Source organism: Nilaparvata lugens, chromosome X, assembly GCF_014356525.2.
Source record: "Nilaparvata lugens isolate BPH chromosome X, ASM1435652v1, whole genome shotgun sequence".
Lineage (NCBI taxonomy): Eukaryota > Metazoa > Arthropoda > Insecta > Hemiptera > Delphacidae > Nilaparvata > Nilaparvata lugens.
In genome coordinates this window covers 24,121,442-24,142,966 of record NC_052518.1, presented here as the reverse complement: position 1 = coordinate 24,142,966, position 21,525 = coordinate 24,121,442, and the positions used below count along the sequence as shown (strand labels likewise).

Genomic DNA, 21,525 nt, shown 5'->3' with positions numbered 1-21,525 from the left:
ATGAGCAATGATACTTAATTGAAATAATAATATTTCATGGAGATATGGGATTCAAGGATATTGAATTCAAGCCTATGGATGCCTGTACATAGCCTTGTAGACTGATCAGTCAACAAATTCCAAAAAATTGAAATGCCACTTTTCCCTTTCTCATTGTTGTAAGTTTGATCAATAGACGAGTTGATGAGTGAATGAGTAAATGAGCTCATCTTCAAAGAGTCGCATAATGAGTAAGAATGTATTCTATCAAAAATACATTTTAAAAGATGAACATCATGAATAATAGATATTTTTTGCATTATTTTGCAAACGCTATCATATTGTATTACTCGATACAGTTTATAGATGCATTGCCTTGTTTTTACTACTTATCCTAACCGACCGAGTGGGAAGGCTTCAGCATTGGAGTAGGTAAGTCACACCAGACGCATCCGGACAATCATATAGGGAGCTTGCATTTTTTTGGCCAATTGTGTCGAGCCCTGATATCACCCTTGGTAAACCATCTAAGAGTAACGTTATAACATTATTATAATTGTTAAAATTATTATCGTATCATGATTCCATATGTGTGGATACAATCCCAAAACATGAAAAGTTTCACACTCAATAGTGACTAATGTTCTAAAAACGTTTGACCGGTAGAGAGAGAGCTTTCTATATGAACAGATTTTCGATAGGGAGTTTTCTGAAAGATTTAATGAACATAGATATTGGAGATTATTTCCCACTGAAATGCTCGCTAAAATCGAATAATTTTCATCCAATAAGCTCAATCTTCGGCATACTAAAGAGTATATAAATGGAGGATATCGAGATAAAAGATAATATATCTTCTTATTTTAACTGATATAGAGACTTTGGAACTACAGCACTAAATTCAGGGTTCACTAAATGAAGGTTTAATAAATTCCAATTATCGAAAAGAAACAGCCCTTTAAAGAGGGTTGCATGAATTTGAGTTGTCGGAAAGTAACATTCTTCATTTCATGAAGTACTCGCTTCTGATAAACAAATTAAAGAGCGTTGATCCTAGGCAAATTCATAACCGCGTCAATGTTACTGCGGTGGATACTCTTGGAGCTGCTTTCAAAGGGCCGAGGTGTGAGTGAGTGTGCGTGTGTAAACCGATTTGCATAAAACAACAAGCAGACAGTAAACAGGCTCCAAATAACTTGATATTTTGCCAAAAGAAAGTACATGTGTGGTATTTCACTGGAATCCAACAATCTCATTCACCAGGAATCGTCATTACGTGGAAATTCTTGAATACATGTTTACTCTTACAAAATTAGCTGTTTCTTATGATTCAATCAACACTTTCATATAAATTGAATGGTCTTATCTAGTTTGAAAGTTTAACAAGTCAAGACGTCAATTAGTTTCTGATTCGTCTTCTCTATATGTAATTATTATTAAACGAAAATCCCAATTAAATGCTGTAAATCATCCCGAAGATTTCCGCTACTGAAAATATTGACAACCGGGTTACAATGCAAACATTTCTTTAACCTAGGTACAAGATTTTAAAAACGTCAGGGTTCAGAGTTCGTGCTGTTGCAGCCGTCTTAATTAGTTCATCGGAATATCAGAGAGTTTTTACTAAACTTATTTCTATTTTCTATTGTTATTCAAGCTAAGTAAATTATTAAGCAAAACAATTATATTGTAAAATAAGAACAGAGGCATTGAATATAAAATTGAAGAGTAAAATTTCCTTAAGATATTTAAATTACTTCTATTTTCTATTGTTATTCAAGCTAAGTAAATTATTAAGCAAAACAATTATATTGTAAAATAAGAACAGAGGCATTGAATATAAAATTGAAGAGTAAAATTTCCTTAAGATATTTAAATGGGTATATCTATCTATAAACCTTTTTCTTAATGTATGTTTTGTTAGTGAAGCCCATCATCAAAGGTAGTGCGCACTATATTTAATTAAGAATGGAATGTTCGTTTTTGTTCATTAAATTTTGGTGAACTAGAAACTGTAAAAAGTTTTGAAAACTGCACTTGTGTAGTAACCGTTCAGTAATATAAGAAAATGTTGTAGCTCCGTTATTTTCTCTTGATCCTTCAATTAAATACATATAGATGCGTGAAGATATTTTATTTTGAGAATACCCAGAACAAATATTTTTCTTGTTTCCTTGAAAGGCTTCTCATTGGGTTTCCACTATTTCATTAGCAGATATGTATAATCCAAAAAGCTTGTTAAAACCATTATTATTGAACATTATGTTCTGCTATAAAACTATGTTTTGCTACTCTTGCTTAGCGCCAACGTTGTAAGGACAACGAAAGAGGCTTTTGAACAGTGCGTGACAAAAAATAATATTTCCTCTTTCCACCTATCTGAACCAGTCACTGTATAATACTAGTATTCTAGTTGGGCTTGAAATAATTTGCGACTAGAAAATAATTGATAGCGACTTAGTGGGATTTTTTTCAGGCTGGGGCCAATAAATCGATAGTTGTGCAATGCTGAGTGTTTGTCATTTAGCTTGAAGCTGGATTCTGTAGCCTCCAAGAAAATTGCTCGAGCTCCTTCAAATCAACAAACAAACAAACAAACAACAGATGATGGTCAAATCGGAATTACCACATTCCTTGCATTGAATATCGTGTCAACGCTAGCACTTAACGCTCCACCACCTCATTAATTCATTGACGTTACATAAAAATATGAGATATTTGTGGGAAAAATGTCCATTGGCAAATAACTGTCTATGTCCAACCGGTTGGACACAGCTTTCTGCGCATGCGCACCTCGGTGGTATCAAAATCAAATATTTGTAAAACTTTCCTCGCCGTTTCCATTGCGCAATAGTCCATGAATCCAAATTGTTTTGGATAAGTATCAGATAGCAACTTCACCAACTTGCTGAACTTGATTCTAGATATTACATCAAGTTCTATGAACTTGATAATACTATTACACTATTATTCGAGCTAATAGTATAAGTAGTAAAGTAGGTAAGGCCCATTGACGGCTGAAATTAGCAGGACCTTCTTGTACGGGAATCCTCATCGACAAAACGCCATAAGAATTTACTATTTACTGTAAGGAGTAGTGGTATCAAAATGGGCAATAATTTACGTTAAAAACCACTGTCCGTTTATTCGGAAACCACATAAGTTAAATTTATAGTCGTCAGATACGTTGTAGAATTAATATTCCATAATGGAATAAAAAACGCAATAATATGTTGTAATTTTATTTACTCAATACAAAACTCAATTTTCAATGTTCAAGCATCATGAAAATTATCATCATTAGGCCCACGTGTTTTCATTGCACATTTGATTGAGTATGGCATTATTGACTGTTCAGCATCTGATTAGCATTACTTCATTCAACTAATTGATAGTAATATGGACAAATTGAACTTTTAAAACCATCTGGTGATACATTTAAATTATCTTGTTATACTGGTACTCACTTGTTGAAGTTCAATTCTTTGGTTGAGAATGAATCCCACAAAATACTTTACGTGTACCACAGAGAAAAGATAGAAGATATCCCATGGTATTGGGCGTTTATGTTCCAAATATCATTGGTAACTTTTTTCGTGAATCTTTGTGACGCTGGTAGTGTCTTGAACTGTACCGTTCTCACCCGGCCAAAACCGTGATAATAGAAAGTAGTCGACATCAATCGGATTAAGTTGACAAAAAATCGGCTTGGAATTTGGAACATTAACGACCTACACCATGGGATACGCTATATTTTCTCTATAGTTAGTTGTTCCTTGTAGGTGAGTAATGGAAGGGATGATAATGATGAGTATGGATTGAAGTGTGACAGTTTTCTTTTGAGAATGATTTTCACATAATCATGAGGCTTATGTGTTAGAAATGAAAGGAATGATAATGAGAATAGATGGAAGTCGAACAACTCTTCAGCTATGAGAATGATTCTCAAATAATTCTTAGGCTTGTACGTGAGTAATGAGTAATGGAAGGGATGGTTATTAGAGATACTATTACACATCTCTTAATAGCTCTGCAGTTTTAGTTGGTTTTGAACCACCAGAAGTTGTTTTTAAGCTCTTAACAATCTATTAACTGGAGAACCAAGAGCACGAACCTTATCCAATATGTGCAAATAGATACGCTTATCACTGCACAGACAATCACTTCCCCAGTAGCATTTACAAGATTTATTCTTTATTCATTCATTCATGCAATAAGTACATAATCAAAATGATAGTGAGAGGAAAAATAAGGTGATCTTGTGCTATTTCTCTCCCAAATTTAGATATTGAATACATCACAATAGTTATTTGTGCAACTAGTGCTCAAAGTGACAGTTTGCTGCACCGAAAGAAACGTTTACGCACGAGCCGTAGGCGAGGGCGGAATGGTTTCTTGAGTGCAGCAGAGGAACTTTGCTCACGTATTTCACATTAAATTTTTCCTACAGTTAGCATTGAATATGAGAGGTGTTTGATTATGGGTAGTATGATGGCTGAAATCCATGTTTGTATAATTTTGTTATTAATAACAACTTTAATTTATTTTAAACTTGAACATCCAATTGAAAATTAATAATCAATAATTTATTCAAATTAAAAATTAAATTAATCCAATTAATTTGAAAATTTGAATAATTTTGGGTAAATCTCAATTTCTGAATATTTTTTCAACCAACCATATGATGAATGAAAAAAATATTATTTGAAATAATGAATAATGAATAATATTCAAAATGTATAATTTAATGAGTACTCATTTTTATTTATTTGAAAATCAGAAAAAATATAAATAGAACAAATTCGCATCCAAAATACATGCCAACAATGTCAACAGCTGATTGGGATGGCTGCTAGATAATACGCAAAGTAATACTTTGCGCACTAGAGCGGAAAAGTGATTCTTTGCGTTCTGTAATCAGTGCAGGAATGGTCACTTTTCAAGGTAACTGTAGGAAAAACAATTTTCATTAATATAATTTTGAAATTTATAACTTTCTGTGTTGTTTTGAAGGTGATGTGGTAGATTATTTGAATGAAAATGACTTGATATTGTCGAAGCCATTGAAATTGTATTAAACCATATTGAGATACTAACTCCATATTTGGAGTACTTGGGTATGTTCAGTCTCGGCCAATGACAGAACAGCTCAACCTTCATTGGTCAACAGCTGAATGACTAATCGTGGGGTTCAACCCATATCGTACTGCACAAGGTTCAAGCTTTCGGCTTACTAGAGGTTGATAATGATTTAACAACCGAAACTAGTATCTCAAATTGTTTTGATGAATATCAAAGGATTTGATTTCCTATATCAAGTCGCTCTCATTAAATGAAAATATATAAATGCTTTATCATTGAATTCATATTTGACCTCATCTACCTTATTCAGTTGACCGATAAAAAACATTCGAAAGCTATTGTCAAAAATACAAATACATCCACAAACAGACAATGACTCCAGCCTTAAGTCAAAAGTGGGAACTCGCTACGCTCGTTAAATTACTTTTAAGATTTTGCATTGTTTTTCCTATTTGTGACAAAATTTTTGTCATACTTGGGTTTGAAACTTTCATTCTCAGAGAAAATGAGAGATTGATCGATTGGATTCAAACGGTAATGAAATCTGAATTCATATTTTTGATTTTTTTACTCTTGATCGATTGTTTGAATCTGAGCGGCAATAAACCCCCACTTCATATTATCAAAATCAGAAAAGCATAACAAGGGGTAGGGGTGATTTTCACAGATCTGAGCAGCTTGTCATTCCCACTAAACATTTCATGTCAATTGTTGTCGAGTTATAGACCCACAAACATGGCCGCCTAACTTGAAAGGCCACCTAGCTTCCAAACAAAGAGCATCAAAACAATGTCATAACCCACATATACCCATTTGTCGACAGAATTTTATGAAAAAGATTTTGGTAGGCCTGTCCACTGCCACTGATATGAAAAAAGGTCTCAACCTTTACGGCAATATTATGTTGAAGAAAAAGTGTAGCCAAGTGTGTGTAAAAAGTCTTTTTTAAACATTCCTATTTTATTTATGGTCAATCGAAGGGTGAAAAACCCTCGTATATGATATGATACAAATGCAACTGAGAGAGATCCATTTCAGCAGTAAATTGCTGAGAATCTACATGGCGCTTGGAACCTGAGAAATGAGACTTAATAATCTAACATACGCGAAGAAAATATACATAAAATCATGGATAACAGATTTATGGTCATTGAACTTTTTACAGTGAAGAAGACTAGCATGAAATGAATTATAATTGACAATGAATAAAAATTATTGATCATACTGAGCTCTCACGCCCGAGGCTCTTTTTGCTATAGTGATGAAATAATAGGCTACCTACTAGCAGAGAAACTCCTATAATTCTGTGCTACTAGCTAAAGTCTAAAGACTAATGAGCTAATTTTTTCTATCCTTACATACTACTTGAAATATGAAACAGAGGATCTCTCATTAGAAACTCTTACTGCTATCATTAAACTATTATGTACACTTTTTGACTGCACTAGATTCCACTCAATCACCGCTTTGCTCTTTCACTGGACTCTACTTGAACCAAGCACTACACTATAAAGTACAAACGGTTTCCCCCTTTTGAGCCTCGCCACCAACCCTCCATTGTTCGGCAGCTGGATCGCTTCGACGTTGTCGTGTTGGTGGAGTCGCCCTCGTGCCTCTCCGCATGTCTCTGGATCTCGGCGGACTCCTGGTCCAAGGATAGTATATAGCAAGGATAGTATATAGCACTATTCTTGCTCCAGGTCAACGTGTAATCTCTATTAAGATAGCTGTTTCTGACATACCAAGGAGCATGAAATGAATCATAATTGACAATGAATAAAAATTATTGATCATACTGAGCTCTCGCGCCCGAGGCTCTTTTTGTTATAGCGCCCAATGCATTGTGGTAATCCACAATGTTTCTCAGCACCTTATTTCGGAATCGTTGTATGACATTGATGTTGGTGTCCCTGGTACACCCCAAAGTTTTGTATACTAGTTTTAATGATATTTATTATTTGTACAGAAATACTTTGTTTGGGATTGAAAGTATGGAGTTTCCGATCAGCTTATACAACTTTTTATACTTTATTTCAAGCTTTCTTTCTTCTTCTCTAAATGGGCTTTCCAGCGAATCCTTGCTTCCAAGGTCATACCTTGATACTTTGCATCATTGGAAGATGGTACAACTTGGTTATTGGTAATCCTTCTTATCATTGATGAAATTCATGTGAATTGACTCTGCTTCATCAATTCATCATTCTCCACTTTATAGTCTAATCTTCATTTTTTTCTGATGGTTCACTGTAGTTTTTCAGTTGGTATAGAGGTATAATAGAGTAGGTAGAGAACTAGTCCTAGAATACTACATTTTTCTCTTCCAAGCACTTCTCCATTACATTTGCAATCCTATGCACTTTTTCTATTGTAGAGTGTACTCTGAAGCCAAATTGGTAATCTGCAAACTTTCAAAATTTTGCTAATTCCACTATTGATTCTCTTGGTAGGTGCATAAAGACTAAGCCAGCTAACATGTCAAATTCAGGAGTTTTATTTCATTTAGATTTATTATTTCTCTTCTCACCTCTTCTACTGTAACACGCATTATTTCTTGATTCGACTGTAAAATATTCTCCTCTGCCTCTAAAATGTCTTCTTCAGCTGCGTTGTTTGGCTGAAAACATTTACAAGATGATCTGCAAATGTCTGTGCCTTCTTATCACTATTCCTTGCCCATTGTTTGTCCTGCTTTCTGAAAGGAGGAAATGTTGAATGGGCTTTTTCATTAATTTGCTGCCTTCCAAAGTGAGTAGTGCGTACTGCATTCTGCTATTAAGTTCCTCATTGATTGATTTTTTTTATATTTTGAATCTCTCTCCTGAGTTCTTGAGTCAGATTCCTCAAAACTTTTTTTCTTGAGGGGAACGTCTTCATCTTCTACTCTTTCATTGATTTAATGATACACAATTATTTGCTGCCACTTCCTTCCAGCTCCTTGTTTTTCCACAATCATTTCTCTGATTTCAGCAGGATAATATTATTTCCGGTGGTCTTTCTTCTGATTTGTGGAGTATTACACCATTCTGCCTGTTGGATATTTGTCACAAACTTCTCCAACTCCCGATCAATATGTGCTTCGTTTCTTTATGGTGAGTTCAATTCTATTGTTTTCCCCAGCATCTGTTGTGAGCCATCCCAATTAGTGTGGCTGTTCGCTAGCGCAGGGCAAGTATTTTCCTTCCGTAGAATTGGATCACTCAAAGCTGATTGAGTGGTCGAAATTTAGGTCAAAACTATTCTCTAAATGCAAATAATTCACTGATATATTTTTTGTCTGGAAGAAATCTATGAGGTCTGGGATTTTCCTCGTATCGGTGGGCCAGTAGATTGGTTCTCCAGTTTGAAAGAGCTTGAACTCTTTCCCACTATCGGTCTTTGTTTAGAGTGGGTTTGGAACTCCCTCACTCTATACGGTATTTTGCCCGGCTCCAATCAATTACTATGAATTGATAAAATAATTACTTTACTATAATTTCACTCACTGTGTGGATACTTATATTTCACTCACTTAACTAATAATAGTATAGAAGAAAAAGATAAAGATAGATCAGGGTCGTGTGTAAGGGAATGTATAAAGTGAAAGGAAAAACAAAGGTTAATTATGAATTTATAAATAAACTTTAAATTTAAGAGAATTTATAAAAAAATGATCAAAAAATATAGTAATGATTCAAAATATACAAGATGATTGAGTTTTTGAAAGTACTTCAGTTTAAGTTTAATTTTATACAGTAAAATTTGACAAACAGTTCCTATTTTAACAGGTTACTTGAAAAATAAGTTATTAAATCAAAATTTGAACAACTCTAGTTAAAATATGATTATAGTCAAAAATAAGAGAATTGATAAATTTTGAAGAATGAATATGATTAGGGGAGCCTTGCTTTAAAAAACTATTATTTGTGCTTAGAAGTGAATTTGAACTGTAAGCTTCAAGAAATTAATTAATATTGTGTCTTTAGATATGAATTTAAAAAGAAGTAATAATTAAGTTTGCTCTTTACTATAATGCTATAAAATTTGATATACTTATTTGGGCTTTTTAGGGTGGGGTGGTGTGGATTTGAAATGAGGAAAATTGAAAATTCTAAATACAATCTTTACCTGGCTCAGTCAATTCCCTATAGGATAATTGAAGTCTGAAACCAAAAACTCACTTCTACACTGAACACTGTCCAAAATCCAAGAGACTAAGAGAGACTCACAGCAACTAACCCTGCAAGACATGGTCTGCCTGCATTTATACTAGCACCACGATTTTCCACCCCTCATCACCCTTCGCCCTCTAGCTCCGCCTACACTCAAACTCTTCAGCCTAATATTCTGCTTACAAATTGAATTCAAATATCAATTTAAATTTACTATAATGTTTATTATGATATATCATTTTAAACTATGGCTCCCCTTCATTATTAAAACAAATGATATCATATATTTTATCAATATTTAAACTCTGAAGTTTGGATACTGACATTTGAATGCATTGATTTGATTAATACAGTAATCAATCTTATAAATCTAATATGGCAAATACTTCAATAATAAATACATGAAATGAACAAAATACAATGTCATACAGTACATCATTACAATTGAGTTGAATAAATCAAATTAATAAGATACCAATTAATTACTACTTAATTAATGAAGCAGGTTTCTTATACTCATTGTCAACATGTTTTAATCAAATATACCTAATTTATTCTATTTACAAATTTGTCCTTAGCCTATGAATTCGGATTCAACTAACTTAATTAGCTTATAATAGTTATTAAATTATAATTCATTGTACAACATTATATTTGCTGAATACTTTATACATATAGCCTAATCTACTTCATGCCCTAGTTTTTATAAACATGTACTCGTTTCATGTTTATGGTTTTATGTGATCACCAGTCAAATAATTGCTTCAATAATATTCATATGCTGACCACGTGGTAAAATTGTAGCATATGCTAACCACGTGGTTACATTGTAAACTACATATCTATATTTACTTCTCTCCTAACTATATATCTATATTGCTATACACTATCTTCATTTACCTGCCATCAACTTATGCTATAGATATATACAAGGGTTAACACAAAACACAGTGGGCCATGTGGTTTCTATTGTAAACGTGTCTGTGACTGACGTGAGGAATACTGTTAGCAAGTTTCTATGAAAGTATGATTTTGTTTCAAACTATTTTGAAAAGAATAATGACTGTCGTCTGGCTAGGTAGGCTATTCAAATGTATTCTCAATAGTTTCGAGAAACGGTTCTCTCCATTATTCCAGCTCTTCGAGCATCCATATTCCTACAATACAATATGTTCAGAGCACGTGTTACAACAAATAACAGATATCTACAATTTTTAAATTTTAGGAGAGCACGTGGTCGCCATTTGTGGCTCAAGCTTCACACCTCATCACTCCCATTGCTTAAAAGAGCTGTCTTCCCTTGTGAGTAGTAAAGCACGATCCCCAATGCAAGTGCTATGCATTGAAGCCTTCACCAAGAATGAATTTTTCTTCCAAAATATCAAGCAATATCGAATACTCATCTCTTCTAATGGAAGGACAGTAAATAGCTGTTACAACAAAGTGATAATTTACTGCTTGCACAGCTACACCTATCAATTTTGTATTCTATCACTTTCATGTTCCACTTCTTATGATGTTGAAGATTTTCTCTGATGATGATGACTCTCCCACCCCTAGCGACATTGCTAGAATGTAAAACATGATAAATCCTATAGCATTTGAATTTTTATGAACGGCTGCTTTATGAAATCAGTCTCAGTTACAAGTTACAAGACATATATATATATATTTTTTTCCTATGTTTGGAACTGCTTTCAACTCCTGTTGTTGTAACAATCCATTTACGTTCCATTATTTTTAGTGAATTATTTCATATGAAATCCAGTAGTCTACTTTTTTGTAATTTCTGAAATCTAGATGGTAGTGAGTGATAGTTCTTGTCCATCCATTTATGCCAAGATGAGTTGCAAAATATTATTGGTGCCTTCATCTATTTCACTTTTTGGCTCTTCTCTATAAAATTATAAAACTGTATTTGATTTATATTTGAATTAGTGATAAGAAACTCGAATGAGACACAACTTGAAAGTTGTAGTTGTCATTTTTTCCACAGCCTACTATCAGCTGTGATTTAAGCTATCCCGGTTTATCTGATATAATATTAGTAATTGTTGATTATTGTAAATAATAATCGATTCTATTTAAAATTAACTATATTCATCAAGAAGATATACCTTATCATTATTTAAAAATCAATTTTCATGTCTGACATTAAATATTCTGGTATTTCTACAATAGACAAGAGACTTTCCTGGCAATTTGGCAACGGAGCTGAGTTCGAAGTGGATGGAGCAAATGCTTTGTTCAATAACAGCCAAGGATAGCAAACCTATCTAAATCAGATGCTTTTGAACATGAATCTCATATTATCTCACTACAGGCTTCCAACTCTGATTATGGTATCCATTGTCCATTGATTTCGTTTTCCATTCTTAGTGTTTCCAAGTTCGGAATTCGAGCCTGCTCATGTTGCTCCTTGCTCCTTTGCTCCTGTTGTTCTTTTTTTATCAAAATATTTTATAAGTTTACATGTCTTGTTTTCATAAACTTGAATCCTACATCCTACAGTTTTTATAATACATTCTTGCTCAATACCCTTTTTTGTATATACTTGGTTGTTGTTGTAGATTGATTGAACTTGTTTTGCTCTTTCATTTAAAATTCGTACCGTCAACCTTTAGTGAACTTTTTAGCTTGGTGGGATATTAAATTGAGTTTAAATACTTGATTGCAGAGCGAGAGAGAGAGACTAACATTCTCATTGAACTCTCCACTAAGCAGGATCCCTCTTTGATTGATAAGAAACATTTACTGACCATTATCTCCAGAGGAATTATTGATCAAGACTACAGAATAAACCAATCCGCTATCTTCTGCTGGATGTTTGGATGTTTATGCTTTATATCAAAACTATTCAGTATTCGATAAGTTATTGCGTAACAGTCAACTTCAACCTTTGCCATGGAAGGCTATTGAATTTGTTCGTGTGTTTCTGTCCTTTTCTCAAGTAGGGTCGATCAGGACTCAGTCTCTGGCACTTGAAATGCCACAATAGGTCATCTATTGACCTTAAGGTCAACTTAGGGCTTTTTAACGATTTCAAGTTCTTCTGGAGTTCCTTTGGTTGAATGAGGAAGAGATAATCAATAATTGCAAGAAAAAATCGATCAGAATGTTTTTGAAAATTTTAATTTGAGCTTTATTAAACTTCAGACTTATATTTAAGTAGATAATCATCAACTTATATACAGCTTGAAGTTAATTCTCTTCCAATTGTGCTGCCAAATCAAGTGGCCGTATTTATGAACTTGAATGCGTAATGAGCTTCATGGAACTCAATACGACGAAATTAGCTAAGAACGAATATTTTACTTCCCAAATTACTTCCAGGATAATAGAGATAATATTATACAAGTCGCCTAGTGATAAATAAGTGATAGGCTAGGTAGTATATGATGATACAACCCAGAAAAAGGTACATAGGATATCATATTGGATTCCTTCTTTTATGCACATTACAATGTACACTAGTACATAGAAATACAAACAACACAATGTCCGAAGCATGTTGTGATAGAATAATTTAAAAGGATACTGAGATTTATGTTTTATTTAATACATAACGCATTCTACAATATATAAAGAATACTATAAATATGCAATACATAACGCATCTTACAATAAATAATACTCTGTAATATATCAAGAGTAGCCTCTAACTAATTTTTCAATGACACTTCTATTTATATCCTGAATAATACTATTGAAAAACAAGGAGATGAATTACAATTTGAAATTACTATAATATAGTATTTTTTGTATCTATAAGTTGACTAAAAACTTTGTATCTAAAGTTTGAATGGAAAATCTTCCCAAAAATATTATTTTCATGACCACTCTTCTGAGAGGAATAATAAAAATAAACATGAGAGAGATGGAGAAGGATTTCAGAACAGAAAGTAGATGAATAAAAGAATATTTGGCAAGATTGGGGCCATTGGGCAATAATGGAACAGAGAGAAAGAATGAAAACAACGGACAAATCACGAACTAGATCCATATTGGGACTACTTCTTCCTATTTCCTGATTGATCGATTGTTATTCGAAGCGTATCAAAACAGTCAGACTACCGTACTGAGTACTGGTTGCAACTGTTCAGATGTTTTGCTATACCTATATTCTTTTCTTATTGCTTATTAAAATTATTCAAAAAGTATTTAAGAGTTCTGCTGGTAGATAGCAGAAATTAATGGCTAATGGATAGTAGAGATGTTATTCTTGAATGAAAAAGTTAGTTTTGTTTCAAGTATAATTTGTTGGAAGTATCGACTTCAACATTCATGATTTTCCAAAAAAAAACAAACTAACATTTTAGGAATGTATTGTCAAAGAAAGTTTACATTGTTTAATCAAGTTCCATCACTTGGAAAGTTGCGAGGGGGAAGTTTTGAAGTTTCTAATATTGTTTATTGTTTTGAAGGGACGGATTCAAGGATCCAAAGGTTCAAAGAACCCCACACGTCAACCGAAGCTTGTGTTCCCAAGTAGTATCTTAGTTAGGCAAACCAATACCTGTGTCCTTTACAAGAACCAGGAGTTTTTTTCCCTATACTAACATCCCATTCATCACCTGGTTGCTTGTCGCAATCCAGTGTGATATGCTTGGCAGTCTCTTCAGACTGATTAGTCCTCGTGACCTACGTGAGTTCCATTCCGTCTTTGATGGTCCTTCCGCTGAGGAAGGGGTGGCCAAGTTGCCTCTAGGGCGCCTGGCCACCCTTGACGCAGCCTCTTGACCCACATTTGTGCCTGTAGTTTCACCCATCTCTGGTCTCTTGGGGTTTTTCTTTCCCCCCCCCCCCCCCGCATTGAAATCGAGAACATTACATGGAAAATCTTAGATTATGTGCTCAACTCTGAGATATGTATAAGACTCTCTCAACAATCTCTCCACAATCTTCAGCTGAACTTAGGAACTGAGTTTGAACACGTTGATTCGTTCTGAAGAAAGTTCAGAAATTTTTTCAACTGGAAAATCACTTCAAGGCGGGGTTCACTCCGGCGTGATATTTCCCAGGCAATTTCTACCTGGTGCTGGTGATTTCAACCGCACAATACGCACAGACAAAAACTTAAAATGTAAAGGACGGCGATAAAAATGGCGGTGTGAGCAACCGGTGAGATTTTCAGGTCCTCAGAACTGGAAAAATCACCTCAGAGTGCTGCTTGCTGTCGGTCTTAGTCATGAATTGCTTGCGATTTTTTCGAGGTTCATCATAAACTGCCAATCATCCATGCTCCTCATCGAACGAATGCTGACTTGGGCTCATACTTGTGACTGAACTCACTAACCTGTTCAGAATATTCAGAAATGATGACTCATTGTTCCCCTTCACATTGTTTATGGGCCGATTTTTAGCTTGCTGTATGAATCCCCGATTTATCTAATCGATATTTTCTCGGTAATTTACACCATTGGAAATATCGCTATCAGCCCCTCCTAAAGGTAGGCTACACAAATATCACTCTGATAAATCCACATCACTCAACCCTTCTAATCACTCACAAACCGTACGGGGAGGTCGCTGTTTAGCTTTCAGATGACACTGATCAGCTGGCAAACATAAAAATATGTGGATGTCATCGTGCTGAAACGCGAATGAGACCTGTTCTCTCCCATACTTTACAATGTGTACAATGTGATCGCGAGCGCTGCTTACACTGGAAGCTAAACATCGACCTGACCGTAAGATAGTGAATTTTGGACATGATATTGTGGAACATTTTCAAAACCCTATCTTGTCCCATTTTATCCATGATTAACATATGTCTACCAAAATATTTTGAGGTTACCTCAAAATATTTTTCTTGAAGCCTTTCGCTGTGATGACACAACAACGTGATTGAGTTATGAAATGTTGATGAATTGAAAAAAGATAAAATGTTCTTGTTGTACCGTACCATATTTTCGTCGTCCCTAACATGAGCCTACACAAAAACTAATTTGAGGCACCACAGAAATTGGAATTTGAATTATCTAATCTAAAATAGTCTTCTATCCTAGAGTGAAGAAGGTAGAGACTTTACTTGAAAGCAATTATTATTAAGGGGAGGCTTAACTTCACCGTGCTTATTCTCTACAAATCTCCAGACGCTTTCACAACAATGAAGCAGTGATTTGTGAAAGACGTGATGATTTACCGAGATAAACACCCGATGCGCAGTTCAAAACAGAAAAAACCAAATATTATGTGACAAGCACCGATTTCTCATAGTTATTAATTTGACTTGAGGCCAATTGGCCATTGGTCTAGGCATCTATGAACGATGCTTGTACAGTAGAATGTAAAAGTGAAATAGAAATGGAGAATAAGCTTCATAGAATAGACAACTTAGGAATGTTACATAGAAATTGATGATTTACCAAACTTCAATAGATAATGTTGTGTAATAACTAACAATGATATTGAGGGACCATTCGAAGAATTCGGGTACACTATGCATTCTTGAGATATAGGTAGTTTAAGAGGTGGGTCGATTATAAAACCAATTACTGCATACAGCAAATCACCATGGTACTCCACAAATTTATTTGGAGAACTCAACATTTACAATCCATTAAAAACATGTTAGTCTTCCACGAATGAAATTTCAAATTATCCAGCTATAGGTGCTCGATAAAATTGATGACTGAAGTCATAGTCTTTAGGGAAGTGAATGTCGAAGCAGTTGGTACTATCAAAAAAGCTATTTAATAGCTTATTAAACAACTCGCGATTTATAAGTGTGTCTGCTCCACTATAACGAGCTTAGTTATGCACTATGACCAGCACGATAGCTATGAGCTTTGAAACCTCCTCAAAAAGAAAAAAAAACAAATTCACCTCTAAACTTACAGACTCCTCTTCAAGTCCTGATGGATTCTATCGATCTCTTATCATTTCATCTCATCATGATTTATGATCATTCTTGATAAATTTATCATTCGTTACAATATTCTTATCAATTAAAGTCAAAATAGAATAGCTTATTAGTCTTTAACTAGGTGCTATGAATATAAAAAATAAAAATAAAATTTATTATTAGTAACATTTCTTGTTTTCTTAAAAGTCAAAGCCGACCTGGCCGAGTGGTGTGGAAAAACTAAACTAGAAATAAAAACTTGGACATGCGGTAACTTTTTCTTCCATATCGACGAATGAATCTCGGGATTTCTGCTCAAACTACTGTTTGCAAGGCCAATTCTTTTAGATACATTTGTTGAAAGTGGACTCGCTTACAATTTTTACACATTTTTTTCTCTTTTTCCTACTTTCTTCTCCAATACTTCCCTTTTCTTCTCCTCTTCACCCTTCTTTCCTTACTTTTCCCTCTACCTACCTATTACATGGGAAACCATAGTTGGCTAGGTATTTTTCCTCCTTTCTTTCTTTTCAGCACACCTCGCCATAAAGCCTGTTTTTGTATTTCATTGGAAATTTATTTTTGATTGTGATTTTTTTTGTGTTTCGATTTCTTTTATGTATATTGTATTTTGTTGATTGGAATAAAAATTTATTGATTGGAATTGAAATATGATTTGTAATTTATGTGAATGAATTAATTAAATTTTCCAATCAATTTAGATGATGAAAGAACTCTGTTCAGAGATTTTTTACAGGATCAATAAAAAAACTATCAATGAGATTGATGACAATGAGAGAAATAGTTGATCATTGTTGTGTGTTTGTTGAAAAGTGGGAGTGAATGAATGGAATGACGCAATAATGCCTGTCTCCGAATATGGTAGCATATCCACTGGCACTATCCCATCACTATTAATTGCTGATACTGATACCGGGCATAATAGACAGCTGTTTAAAGTAGCAAAACGTTGCCCTTTCTTAATTTCGATGCGTGCACCTATGAAACCACACGGGCAAATTTCGATACTCGTAGTATTTTGAATAGATGAGGATTAGGAGGAGGAACAAGAAGAAGGAAAGGAAGAGTAGGAGTTGTTATTCTTTTTATTTGACCTCCTTCGACTCGAGTACTCTCAGGAGGGCGTTGTTATGCAATGACATGGATATAAGAGAAGATGATTATGAAGAAGGGGAGAGAACAAGCCTAACTAATAAAAGAAGAAGATGTTAACGAGGAAGACAGTGAAATGAGTGACAGAGCCGGAGAAACGAGTGGCTCTATTATGCGATTTAATATCGCGAAAAAAGTGAGAAGACATTTTTTGGAAGGTTACATGCGTAATCGATATGAGATTCCTGCGAGGACACCTATCACCCTATTACGCTGAACAACTCTCTTCAGAGGACGGCAATCTCAAATCAGGGATAAGAGACTTGTGTGTGACATTCATATTTAAATAGCCTAATAATCTTTGTCTTTAACATTCATACTGGTTGAATTGAATTCTCAATTAATTGGGTTGTTTTTTGTCTTAGTTGTATTAAAACTATTTGGTTAATCACATTAGAACTATAGTCAGTTAATTATATAAAAACTATATTAGTCATGGTTTGTATTTATGAATATGTAGTAGACTTTTCCTAATCAATATATGATGAGTTCTTAATTTCGTTGAAACTTTTGTGTCCCAAAGTTCTTAATTATCAATTAAGCATTGGATTGTATAAACAATGACACTTGTACACATTTAGGAGATAAATTAAAATGATACAGCATTTTATACCTTTATTATTCAGCACTCCATCATGTCTTCCATGGATATAATTTTGTTCTCTCGTGATTATCACAGTTGTAATATGCTCATTTATAATTGATTATTTACTTATTCATTTATTTATCTATGGTTTACAAACATTGATTTATCACTCATTTCGTCGTTTTTGTAATTTTATGTAACATTATGGTTATTTTAGAAGGAAGGTTTAATCACATCTGAATATTATTTGCCTATGAGAATGTATTAACTTGGTTCCAGACTAACTACCTTTCTTTAAATAAATCAAAAACGAAGACAATGATTTTCAACCTGAGAAATGTAACAAATGAAATCGAGAACTTCTTGGTATAATATGTTAGATACCAAGCTAACTTGGACAAATCACATTGATTGGGTATGTTGTCGACTCAGCAGGGTGGTGTCTCTGTTAAGACAACTGAAAACCTCATTCCTTATCAGTATTTGAAAAATTCATACTTTGGGTTTTTCCAGATTGTAACTATGTACGGGCTTATTCTCTGGGGTGGGGTAGCTAATGTGAGAAAAAATAGAATTTTTTCCAGAAAAAAGTTCTGAGAATAATGGCTGGATCAGAATACTATTCAGATTATATTATGCTCCTTCTGATGAAAGTAAAAAATGAGTTGCATACTTTAAAGTGTTGATCATAAATGCATAGGCACTCCACTAGACAGAATTATTTGTATGTTCCCTATGAAAGGTTCAGAAAGTTACAGTGTCAATCTGAGGTCCTATCAATAAGAGCTTTCAATAAATTACCGTTGTGCTCCAGGAACCTTAGTATATAATAGTATACTATAAGAAGGATACTGTAAGAAGGATGCTTTTAGAGAACCCACTGTAAAGTGTAGGAGAGTTCTTAGATCTCCCTTGTGATATTATTCAGTATGCGAGTATTCATGTCTATAAGACACTCGTACCCATTGCTATACAGCATAGCCAGATATTCCAAAGTTTTGCTGTCATCTACATTATTTATATTTACATTAATGTCCCCTATTATAAAACAATTAGCAGCCTGACAACCCTCTAAGAATTCACCAAGACTATCAAGAAAATGTTCTATTTGAACACCAGTCATCTATAAATACAAAGAATATTAAAACAATAATTTGAAACCTTACACTCAATCAGCACCATTGATACTCACTGTAATTTCAGAGCAAGTTATTCCCACTTCAGTTGAAACAAACTAAAATACCAGAAGCTCTAGTGAAATCAGCACCAACGTGATATCTATCATACCCCTCAATATTATACATGGCCGCATCATTATCGGATTGAGTCCATGTTCCAGAAAAAACAATAACATCTGGTCTTCTTTTCCAGCAATTCAAGTATGTAATAAAAGAATCAAAGTTACAGTTCATACTACGAATATTTTGGTGTACTATAGTAAGATTATTTTTATCAGTGAGAAAACAATTGTTAACATCATCTATACTTTCAAGAAACTGTACATTAGCTCCCATAGATAAATAAGAAAATTAAACTACAATGAAGAGAGTCGTGATAACAAACAATACAATTTGAATTCCCACATGCAACATTCACACTACATTCACACACTTCGATATATGAGATTTCAGACAAAATGCAGAAACAGATCTGACACATCTCTATTTCTACATTTTCAAAAAGCAGGAGTCACCTCAATAAACTCGAAAAAAAACTTAAAAACGTGAACTTTATAGCGCTGGTGAGTTCGTTTGAATCAGTTACCACAATTTTATTATTAATAGTATGTTTCCATCCAATAATATCATGCATTTATAATTATATTATATTAAAGATGTTTCGGGAATGACGCTATCAATACAGCCAATTCAGACAAATACATTGTTGAACAATAAACAAACTCATTTATTGTAAATGAGAAAAAGATATATGTATACTTTTTAACGAAAATTATACTGTAGAAAGTCTTTCTACAAGAAAAAAAAACAGCGAGTGAAATTCCACTCACACAGCACTTAACTAACAGCCTTGACGGTTTCGAGCCGAAACAGTCAATAAGACAAGAAAAGAAAAATGAGAAAAAAAATTGGCATAATATAAAATCATAATAGACTCATAGTACATGAATAATAAACACCCTCATACACATGATCATATGACATGAAACAATATAAGAAATCAAAGTTTTATCTGAGGAAGTATCTTTTTGAAATCCTGGATTGTTGAAATTTGAAAGCGTTTGGAATGTTCATCAACTTTGGCGAATAAATTACCATTCTTAAACTACATGAATTTCGAATGACCTTGCTTTTGCAGTTCCTTTCCTCTGCTGAAAATACTCCTGTAGAACGGGGACATAGTTTCGTTGATGTAGATCGTACGAGTATCATTCGCCCATCCAATATCACTGGCTAAGACTCTTCCCTTTCCATCCTTGCATTGCAGGAAATTCTGTTTGTCGATGTTCCTAACAAATTTAACTATTATGGGAGGTGCCATCTTACGGTTTTTACCTGACAGTCTATGACAGTTAGCAATAATGCCCTGACTGAATTCAAAGTTTATGAACAAAGATATGTTTCTGAGGATATTAAAAATATTCTCGTTGTCTTGAACCGGCACTCCAACTATATTAATACAGTTCTTTTGAGAATACTGTTGCAACGCAGCAATTTCTCCATTGGCCCTGGCCAAGTTATTTTTTAATAAATCAATTTCATTAGTAGCTGACTCGATATCATGAACACAAGAGTCAATTTTAGCCCCTTGTTCTTCAATAGACTTTTTATTGCTTGCAATGAGTTCAAAACAACTTTCAATTGACTTGATCATATCCTTCTGCTCATCTCTAATCTCTTCAACGTCGGTTTTTATTATCTTTAGCTCGTTGATAATAAAGTCGAGTTTCTGTTGCACCTTATCATCAAGCTCGTTGCTATCTTGGTTGGCGTTATCTCCAGCTTGCTCGTCTCTCGAACCCTTCCTTTTAGGAGGCATGTTGAGTATTGTTAAACAATGTAAAACGAAATTAATAGAACAACGAAACGTCGAATATGCAAATAACAAATAACTCAGCAACGAATCACTTTCTTAAAAATCTGATTTCATAAACTCTTCACCTACACACTGATCGTATACTATACCAACTTTCATAGGAAACTGTTCACTTTTAACCGGTTGAAATGAATAAAGTTTGAGGAGTTTCAAAAGCTTGTCTTTCTATCTCAGCATTGCTGCTATCACTGAATTTTTGTTATATTGATTAATGTGAAATTAACAAACTCAAGTCGGCTATAGATAATTTTTAATTCTATTTCTATTTCTGTATTCAATATGATTAGGTACCCTACTATGAAATCTCAAAGACAATTATTCTACACCAACAAATAAACTGCAGATTATTTAGCTTTTATCAGTTTTTGAAAAACCTGGGAATTAAATCCTAGGAATTAACAAGGCACTGCTTACGGAATGCAACCAATTAGGAGATAAGCCATAAAATGAGACTGTTGCTTCATGAAAAGCTTCTCTGATATAGGCCTAGTATCATCAAAAACGAAATTAATAGAAACAGTTTAAGTTGTCTTGATGATAATGCGACAAACGTTATCAAATTTGATCGTTCTTTTCATAGAGAATAGATAAAATGTATTATAGATAACATAGTGAGGTGACAAATGGATTTGAACAAAAGAATAGTGGGAATAAAG

General features: G+C 33.9%; 1 protein-coding gene across 1 annotated transcript; it reads right to left on the bottom strand.

Moving 5' to 3' along the window:
• Positions 1–20,098: 20,098 nt before the first annotated feature.
• Positions 20,099–20,812, bottom strand: LOC111047172. The gene has a single exon (XM_022332853.1). It carries the CDS (start codon positions 20,810–20,812, stop codon positions 20,099–20,101), a length of 714 nt encoding a protein of 237 aa, XP_022188545.1.
• Positions 20,813–21,525: the final 713 nt, after the last annotated feature.

Excerpts from the sequence above, each read along its gene's own strand:
- LOC111047172 (XM_022332853.1), bottom strand. The coding sequence starts at position 20,812 with ATGCCTCCTAAAAGGAAGGGTTCGAGAGACGAGCAAGCTGGAGATAAC.